This window comes from Drosophila albomicans, chromosome 2L, assembly GCF_009650485.2.
Source record: "Drosophila albomicans strain 15112-1751.03 chromosome 2L, ASM965048v2, whole genome shotgun sequence".
NCBI lineage: Eukaryota > Metazoa > Arthropoda > Insecta > Diptera > Drosophilidae > Drosophila > Drosophila albomicans.
Window position 1 is genome coordinate 14,038,698 of NC_047628.2, and position 10,222 is coordinate 14,048,919.

The 10,222-nt window shown below is 40.7% G+C and overlaps 2 protein-coding genes across 20 annotated transcripts in view; both read left to right on the forward strand.

The window, feature by feature from the left end:
• The window catches only part of LOC117563783 (sodium bicarbonate cotransporter 3), a 31,335-nt gene extending 24,697 nt beyond the window's left edge, over positions 1-6,638 (forward strand). For 5 of the 19 annotated variants that reach the window (XM_052002558.1, XM_034242305.2, XM_034242308.2 and 2 more), the window contains 4 exons: positions 337-1,282; positions 1,531-2,033; positions 2,100-2,412; positions 2,476-3,832. In XM_052002558.1, coding sequence (XP_051858518.1) covers positions 337-1,282; positions 1,531-2,033; positions 2,100-2,412; positions 2,476-2,901 — 2,188 coding nt within the window. In that variant the 3' untranslated portion in view covers positions 2,902-3,832. Of the gene's footprint in view, positions 1-336; positions 1,283-1,530; positions 2,034-2,099; positions 2,413-2,475; positions 3,833-4,140; positions 4,386-4,574; positions 5,149-6,232 lie in introns of those variants that run through there. The other 14 variants (XM_052002556.1, XM_034242303.2, XM_034242301.2 and 11 more) reach the window with 10 other exon arrangements.
• A 409-nt stretch (positions 6,639-7,047) lies between these two features.
• LOC117563786 (elongation factor G, mitochondrial) lies at positions 7,048-9,787 on the forward strand. Its single transcript, XM_034242313.2, has 3 exons — positions 7,048-7,221; positions 7,319-9,345; positions 9,477-9,787. The coding sequence occupies exons 1-3, from the start codon at positions 7,150-7,152 to the stop codon at positions 9,619-9,621; spliced, it is 2,244 nt and encodes a 747-aa protein (XP_034098204.2). The 5' UTR covers positions 7,048-7,149; the 3' UTR covers positions 9,622-9,787.
• The last annotated feature ends 435 nt before the right edge of the window (positions 9,788-10,222 follow it).

The following is a 10,222-nucleotide window of genomic DNA, read 5'->3' on the forward strand; positions in this document are numbered from 1 at the left end:
TCTAGGTGTTCATACGGACAGACAGGCAGACACACAGACGGACATGGCTAGATCGTCTCGGCTGTTGACGCTAATCAAGAATATATATACTTTATAGGGTTGGAGATGCCTCCTTCTACCTGTTACATACATTTCCTGTCGGCACAAAGTTATAATACCCTACTACCCTATGGGTAGCGGGTACAAAGAACAAAATAGCGAACAATATTCTAGATACATATTTTCTATATAACTAACTATAAAATACAAAAAAAACCCATATTATTCTCGAAGTTTTAAATTCTCATACTGACACATGCTTTTTATCTCATTTACATTTCTTCTTCTTCGCTATAGATTCATCTTCATCCTGCTGGGTCCGCCTGGCAGTCAGAGCAATTTCCATGAGATTGGACGCGCCATGGCCACCTTGATGTCCGATGAGATCTTCCATGAGGTCGCCTATCGTGCACGCAAGCGTGATCATCTGCTCGCCGGCGTGGATGAGTTCTTGGATGCGGTCACAGTATTACCCCCAGGCGAATGGGATCCCACCATACGTATTGAGCCACCCGCTGCGATTCCCTCGCAAGAGGTTCGCAAGCGTCCGCCAGAGTTGCCCAAGGAGGAGATCGACGAGGAGGAGGAGGAGCAGCGACTGCGCGAAGAGTCGGGCTTGTCGCGTACTGGACGTCTCTTTGGTGGCCTCATCAATGATTTTAAACGCAAGATTCCATGGTATATAAGTGATTACAAGGATGCACTTTCCATGCAATGTGTTGCCTCCTGGATCTTTTTGTATTTCGCTTGCTTGTCGCCCATCATTACCTTTGGTGGTCTCTTGTCGGAGGCGACGGGCAAGAATATGGCTGCTATGGAATCGCTGGTGTCTGGGTTTGTTTGCGGCATGGGTTATGGCTTCTTTTCCGGCCAGCCGTTGACAATTTTGGGTTCCACCGGTCCAGTTCTGGTCTTTGAGTCCATTGTGTATGAGTTCTCCATGGCACAAGGCTGGGACTATATGACATTTCGGTTCTGGATCGGCATGTGGGTCGCCGTCATTTGTGTCGTGCTGGTCGCAATTGATGCCAGCGCTTTAGTTTGTTATATCACACGCTTCACCGAGGAGAATTTCGCCACATTAATTGCCGTGATCTTTGTGTACAAAGCTATCGAGAATGTTGTTGTCATTGGCAAAACTTTCCCAGTGAATCAGGGCATCTACGATTGCATCTGCACGCCGCCGTTGCAGAGCAATGCGAGCGTCTTGGAGTTTGCCAAATACAAATGGGATTCCTGTGAGGTAAGTAAAGCTCACTTTAGCCGGTCTGTCTGTCCGATTTAGATCTCTCAGATCAATTCATCTTCGAATTTGATCTTTCGTTTGCAATGCAAATCATGTGAAAATAATTTACGGAAGCTTTTTTGTAGATGGCAACTAGAAATATAATTTGTAAACTCCTTTAATTGGTATCATTCTGAAAAGATGACTGTTGCACTCTTACTTATTTCCTCAATTTAATCTTTCTCCTTATATTCTTCTTTCCCCAGTCCTACAATGGCACGCTGGTTGGCCACGATTGCGGCACACCGCCCACCGAGAACGTCTTCCTCATGTCCGTGGTGCTTTGCACCGGCACCTTCATCCTCTCCACAATACTGAAGGAGTTCAAGAACGCTCTGTTCTTCCCCTCGATTGTGCGACAGTATATCAGTGATTTTAGCGTGCTCATTGCCATCTTTGCCATGACCTTCTTTGACTATTCACTGGGTGTGCCCACCCAGAAGCTGGAGGTGCCACACGAATTGAAACCGACGCTTAGCACACGTGGTTGGCTGATACCGCCATTCACCGAGAAGAATCCTTGGTGGTCACCCATCATTGCTGTCTTCCCTGCCATGTTGGGCACCATTCTCATCTTTATGGATCAACAGATTACAGCGGTGATTGTCAATCGTAAGGAAAACAAATTGAAGAAGGGTTGCGGCTATCATTTGGATCTGTTTGTGCTGTCTGGTCTGATAGCCATCTGCAGCATGATGGGACTTCCCTGGTAAGTTAATGGGAGTGTTGGAGTTGTTTGCCTAGACTAATCACCTTGTCCTAAATGCGTCTTCAGGTTCGTGGCTGCCACCGTGCTGAGCATTAATCATGTCAATTCATTGAAACTGGAGTCGGAGTGCAGTGCCCCTGGTGAGAAACCACAGTTTTTGGGTGTGCGCGAGCAGCGTGTGACACACATCATGATCTTCCTAACGATTGGTGGTTCCGTGCTGTTGACACCGCTGCTCGGAAACATACCGATGCCAGTCTTGTTTGGCGTCTTCTTGTACATGGGCGTGGCCTCGCTCAAGGGTCTGCAATTCTTCGATCGCATACTGATTATGTTCATGCCAGCGAAATACCAGCCGGACTATATGTTCCTGCGTCAGGTGAGCACACACAAATATCCCAATTCGATTGTTTCCTTAAATAAATATTTGATTCTCCCTTAGGTGCCCATCAAGCGCGTGCATCTGTTTACGATCATTCAGTTGGCCTGCTTGATCATTTTGTGGCTGATCAAGAGTTTCCCGCAGACCTCCATTTTGTTCCCCCTGATGTTGGTCGTCATGATTGGCATTCGTAAGTCGTTGGACTTTGTGTTTACGCGACGCGAACTCAAGATTTTGGATGATATTATGCCGGAAATGACGAAACGAGCGGCAGCGGATGATCTGCATCAATTGGACGCTGAGGTGGGCTTTTGTCAGAAATATTTACCGTTTTTCGGTGGACGTGGCAAGCGCGAACCGAAGGGCAGCCTAGATGCTGGCTTGGACGGTGCTGCCAATCCAAATGCTGGTGCACAGATCAAGTGCAACATCTCAAATGCCAATGAAAAGGAATTCGAGGCACAAAGTAGTTTGCTCAAAAAATGAGCACACCACCATCAAACACAACAAATAGCACACACGATCTGCACGCACAACAACAAAACACCCAACACAATAGAACAACACGAGTGATTGGTCACACTTTGCTCTGAACAGTGCTGCCCATAACGTTCGCGCTTGCGGTCAAAGTGCTGCACAATCCACCAAAACAGAACTCCAAGCAAAACAGAAAATCAATTCAATTATATACAAATACTATTTGTGTCTAATTTGTTGGAAATTATTTTTAGAGATTCTTTGTTTTTATTTTTGCATTTTGTTGTATAAAAATGCATACTTATATATATACTACATACTTTTAAATAATGGGGTTTTATACAACTCTCTACTTATATATTTTGATCGTGTTTTTCAACAGTATTCTCTGTAAATGTTTTTCCCTTAATTTGAAGCATGGAATTTTTTGCATTTTGTTTTTTTCTCTTAAAATTATGTCTTTTTGCTTATGAACGAACATTTTACTATTTTCCTAATTTCTTTCCAAAACATAATGCTCAATATTCTAATTGTTATTATTATTATTAATTATATACTGCAAAAAAAAAAAAAAAAAAAACGAAATTGTACCTACGCTAATGGCCCTATTTGTACTATATATGCTACTATCTAAAATTCTGTTATTTTCTAGTGCATATTATTCAATTATGAAATGTGTTATCTCTACTTACGCTATTCCTACAATATTTGTATTTATACATATACATTTATATATATATATCGACATAGTATATAGTCTACACACACATAAATGTTAATGAAAATCTAGCTTAAGTAGTCTGCGCAAGTAAATCTATTAAATGTATACATGTTAAATAATTTTACAACAAAATCATAGTACAAGTAACTAACACTAAACACAATTTTAGCGAAATTGGCAAAAAAAAAACAAACGACAACAAGAAATATTTGTAGCGACTTTGATGTAAACGAAAAAGGCCAACACCAAACACACAAAAAAATAAAAACAAAAATATTTGGCAAAAAAAAAACCGCACACACTGTGAAGAAATACAACTAAATTGATAGCAAAACTTTTCACAACACTACACAGCAAATTGGCGTTTAGATTTCACTCGATCACTCCAAACACCAAAAACATCACCGTTAGCTCGATCTTTCTACCTCTCCACTATCCACTCTCTATCTCTATTTATCTCTCTCTTGCTCGCCTGTGAGTTGAGTATCCAAAAAAAAAACAACAACAAAACCTGTCTTATATTAAAGGACAATCATCATCAGCCAGCCAGCTACAACAACGGTGGCAACTCTGGCGTTGGTTCGGGTGCCACAACCATTCACATACCGTTATCGGGCAACAAGCTGAGCAACAATGGCAATGTTCCGGCTGCTGCCACGCCGCCTTTGGACGTTAATCGCACTGCGGTCTGGCAGCAGATCAACAAGGATGGAACCTCTGAGCAACTGATCATACCCGTCACTGTCAAAGTTCGTCAAATCAATGGCAATCAGTAAGTGTTCTTCACAGCAAATATGCGAATAGAGGGGTTATTACGCTAGGCGGCCATTAAAAAACAAAAACAAAAAACCAAACCCAAAAACCCATCATCAATTATCCCTCAACAAATAATTAACGAAAACAAGAAAAAGTATATTGTATATATCACATAATCATTTGCATTCGACCATGCCTCCTGCAGTTCCTCGACAAATGCCGCCCTCTCGCCACGCCTATCGCCCATGCACGAGGCCGATGAGTATATCGAAACGAATAACAAGATGACGGCAGCAGCCCCCACGATGCCAACGACAACCCCTACGAATCTGGCCAACAACTGTAAGGAGGCATCTGGGAAATTGGATGCTGCCGCGGTTAACACACAGAACCCAGCCAACATAACGCCAGTTTAAAGTGGGCAACCTTTATACCAAAAGAAAAACATAGAAACCAAAAACTTCACTAGAAAATGTGTGCACAAAATAAGTAGATCAGAATGGGGGACGCAAAAGAATGTCGCAAATACATACCAGTATCATAAGTTATGATTCATAACTATATATATATATACCACATACATTATAAAATTATATATACCCATATATTCGTAGTGAATTTTTGGACAGAATTTGGTAAACATTTTTTAGATGTGCCAGTAGTCGCATTTACCAAATGCCTAAATATAAACGACAAGACAACTTCAAGAGTTGCATAACTTCGGCATGTCGAAGCTTAAAAATCCTAGCAGAGTACATAAAATAGAAAAAAAATTTAAAAGTATTTTTAACATGAAATATCTTCACTTTCCAATTTTCACTTCTTATTGTCCGATTTCATTTTTGGAAAAATTAACAAATAGCAAGTCGCATAGCTTAAAAACTAAAAGAGATTTTAAATAATAAAATCAATAATAAAACTACTGCCGGGATAATAAATACAAATAAACGTAAATAATGTCAAAGAATTTAGGCTCAGGTACATGTTTTACAAGTATTATTTATACTGAATAATAGTTGCAACTACATTCCAAAGAATACAAATAATACAAAGAGATAATGTATGTATAAACTTTTTTAATGGAATTTTATAAAGTACGATCCACATTGTCAATTCGATACAATATGAATCTTAGAAAGAAGTTTTTATGTTTAAAAATAATAATTTCTTTTTGCACTTTTGGCTCGTTTGAATATTGATATGGGTTGGGGATAAGCTGTGATCTTATAGTAGTGTGATGGGGTTTTATGTTTATGGTGTGCGAGTTTGTTGGGGGGGGAAAAATATATAAAAGAGCCGTCTTAGCGAATCTAGCCAAAGTCAGTAAAATGAAGAAATAAACAAGAAAACCAAACTGTAAACAAATGTATTATAATTTATACATTATGCTAAGTTCGAAGTGAAACACACACACACACAAACAATACATTAAAGATATGCCTATAAAATATTGAATAAAAATACAGATTAAATATCTCTATGTTTGATTTCTAGTTTTAGACTACTATCTGTTTTTGTTTCAGTGTATTTTGTGCATAGTTCTCTCAGTGTGGCACATTGTACATACATACTACATCAAACTAGCACAAAACTCTATATATATATCTTGATATATGCCTGCTCCCATCAAGCATCTATCAGTCAATCAATCAATCAGTCAACTAGTCAATCAATCATCAACTAATGTCAACTCATTTTTGCATCGTGTTGATGTCTAAAAAACTATACCCACATCTAGAATGCTATCAAAATTGTATTTAAGTGTATGTATCCCAACAGATGATGTCTAGATTTCAACTGGAACTTTCCAGTTTCATTTCCAATGTATTTTGATATTAATGCTCACAAATTTCATATTTACAGAACCCAAAACTTGATACGACGAAGCAATTATGGCGTGGATATCTTACATCAACAGAAACATCCGTTTGAATCGATGATTTAGTTGCAACCAATTAACCTATTTAATCAATTTGTATAACTCTCTTACATGTGTATAACTCGTTACTATATATATTTACGGTATTATTATTGATGTATTAATTGTGTACATACCACCAAAGTTCTCCATTGCCGACCCCTCGTTTTTCTTAACATATCCAGAGTGCGTTATTCAAGGCACAAAAAGAAGGAACACACAAATCACATTATTTATTAACTGTGCGGGACGTCAACATATCAACACTACAAGTAAATAGCAACCTCAATGATAACATTCCAAACTACCTGATCCATGAATTTATTATGAATAAAACGTTTCAAATGTGTGTTTTTTTTCACTTGCTCAATTTAATAAAGCGCTTGGCTCGCTTTTTAACTGAAACTGTCGATTCGATTAGTTATCGATTGTGTTCAGCAGGTGCACAACTTAAGATGGTGGCGGTAACGATAACAATATACTGGTAACGGTTGATTATTTCCGTTATTCGCATCGCGTACAAACAAGTATGAAGCTTTCATATAAGGAAGCAATCTATTTAACTAAAGCTATTTTGTTAATTAGAGTTAGAGTTCATGCTTGATAAGCATTCAGCCGAATTAGTTGGTAATTTCAATTCGCTACGCTTTTACTGTGGTGCATATATTTTAAATACTGGACAGCAAGCAGTCGATTGCACTCAGCTGCTAGTGTGGTGGCAGACCGATAACAATACTTTGTGCATTTGTTATGCGCTGCCGTTTTGCAACACTCTTTACCTCAACCAGCTGTTTGGCCGTTGCAGCACGTAGCGCGTGTTTTTACATAAATTGACTATATTATCAATTAAAAAGCAACTAAAATGTCGCTTATAACGCGCGTGCTAAACGGCAACTTGCCGCTGCGCATCAATGCTATCAACACGTTGCGTCAGGTGAATAACATCCTATACAACTTGTTGGCTTTTCCAGCATGGGCTTAAGCGGCTCATTATGTAATTTGAAATAACTAATTGTATGCATTCCAAATAGTTGCAATGCGGCTACAGCTCGCATGCCAAATATGCGGAGCACAAACCCATAGAACGCATACGCAACATTGGCATCTCGGCGCACATTGACAGCGGCAAAACAACGCTGACCGAACGTATCCTTTTCTACACCGGACGCATTGCTGAAATGCACGAGGTGCGTGGTAAGGACAATGTTGGCGCCACCATGGACAGCATGGAGCTGGAACGGCAACGTGGCATCACCATCCAATCAGCTGCCACCTATACCATGTGGAAGGACACCAACATCAATATCATCGATACTCCCGGTCACGTTGACTTTACTGTGGAAGTGGAGCGTGCTCTGCGTGTCCTAGACGGTGCTGTTCTGGTGCTTTGTGCCGTGGGCGGTGTACAGAGTCAAACGCTAACAGTGAACCGGCAAATGAAACGCTACAACGTACCCTGCTTGGCGTTTATCAATAAGCTGGATCGTTTGGGCTCGAATCCTTATCGTGTGTTGTCGCAAATGCGTTCCAAGATGAATCACAATGCTGCCTTCATACAGCTGCCCATTGGCGTGGAGAGTAATTGCAAGGGCATTGTGGATCTGGTGCAGCAACGTGCCATATACTTTGAGGGTGAACACGGCATGGACATTCGCTTAGATGAAATACCACAAGATATGCGCGTCGAAAGCGATGAACGGCGACAAGAACTCATCGAGCATCTGTCCAATGCTGATGAGACGTTGGGGGAACTGTTCCTGGAGGAGAAACCCTTCACGGAGGCGGACATCAAGGCAGCGCTGAGAAGAACCTGCATTAAACGCACTTTTACTCCTGTCTTGGTGGGAACAGCTCTCAAGAACAAGGGCGTGCAACCGTTACTCGATGCTGTCATCGATTATTTGCCCAATCCCGGAGAGGTAGAGAATCTGGCTTATATCGAGCAGGAGGGCAAGGACCGCCAACAGTTTGTGTTGAACCCGGCGCGCGATGGCAAGGAACCCTTTATGGGTTTGGCCTTTAAACTGGAGGCAGGTCGCTTCGGTCAACTGACTTATCTGCGTTGCTACCAAGGTGTGCTCCGCAAGGGCGACAACATTTTCAATGCACGTACAAACAAAAAGGTGCGAATTGCTCGTCTGGTGCGTTTACACTCCAATCAAATGGAGGATGTCAACGAGGTCTATGCTGGTGATATTTTCGCCTTGTTTGGCGTCGATTGTGCTTCGGGTGATACTTTCACCACAAATCCCAAGAATAACATGTCCATGGAATCCATATTTGTGCCTGAACCCGTTGTCTCCATGGCCATCAAGCCAAACAACACGAAGGATCGCGATAATTTCTCCAAGGCCATAGCACGCTTCACCAAAGAGGATCCCACATTTCATTTCTACTTCGACAACGATGTCAAAGAGACACTTGTCTCGGGCATGGGCGAATTGCATCTGGAGATCTATGCACAGCGCATGGAGCGTGAATATGGTTGCCCAGTGACGCTGGGCAAACCAAAGGTCGCCTTCCGTGAGACCCTTGTTGGTCCCTGCGAGTTTGACTATCTGCACAAGAAGCAATCGGGTGGATCTGGACAATATGCGCGCATTATTGGTATCATGGAACCCTTGCCACCAAATCAAAATACCCTGCTCGAGTTTGTAGATGAAACGGTGGGAACCAATGTACCTAAACAGTTTGTGCCCGGTGTGGAGAAAGGTTATCGTGAAATGTCCGAGCGTGGCATGTTGTCAGGACACAAATTGTCGGGCATTCGCTTCCGCCTTCAGGATGGTGGTCACCATATTGTGGACTCTAGCGAGTTGGCATTTATGCTGGCCGCTCATGGCGCCATTAAAGAGGTGTTCCAGCAGGGCGCTTGGCAAATTCTGGAGCCCATTATGTTGGTCGAGGTCACGGCGCCTGAGGAGTTCCAGGGCGCTGTTATGGGACATTTAAGCAAGCGACATGGTATCATCACGGGCACCGAGGGCACTGAGGGTTGGTTTACCGTCTATGCGGAGGTTCCACTCAACGATATGTTTGGCTACGCCAGCGAGCTGCGGTGAGTAATGAGTGGAAGATTTGCTCTACTTTATAGTAGACATCCCCATTCGTATTTAATTTTAAATTGGCTTTGAAGAATTATATATTTATAAAAAGAAAACTAATTTCTTTATAAATTTTATATTACAGCTCGAGCACGCAGGGTAAGGGCGAGTTCACCATGGAGTACTCACGCTATTCCCCATGTCTGCCCGATGTTCAGGATCAGATCGTGCGTCAATATCAAGAATCCCAGGGTCTTTCGCATCCCGAGAAGAAGAAAAAGAAGAACTAAACCAAAACTCTCGCTTAGCTTAATTTTTTAGTGTTTAAAGTTAATTGAATAATTGTAATTTATGCATCAAATCTTTAGTTTTTACTGTGATACATCACTGACAATTTGTACAGATTTTTTTTGCGTGAATAAAAGCAAAAAGTAAGCGCAAATTTTAAATTCAATTCAAATTGCGCGCGCAACGTATTTGGTATTTTCAGCATAATCTTATAGCTGTGTAAACAACTTATTTTCAAATGTTTAAAGTGTTTTTCTATTTTTCATTGCTATAATCACTATTAAACGCTTTACATACTGCGAATGTAAAAAAATAAAACTAATTTGTAAATTTAATTCAAACTGTGTCCGCAAAATGTTTGGTATTTTGTAGTATAAAACTGAAATGCTCTTGTTGACTTTATTTCCGAAGCTTAAATTTAAAATTTGAAATGTAGTTATTCTTAAGATTTAATTATGTCAATCGCTTAATGTTGTGCAAATTTTAGAGAAAATAAAATCGAGAATTACGAATTTATTTTGAAAGACATTTAAAATTAGTTTGCAACATTTTTGATACTTTCCAGTACATACCACATATGACATAAATTTGCTGGTAACACTA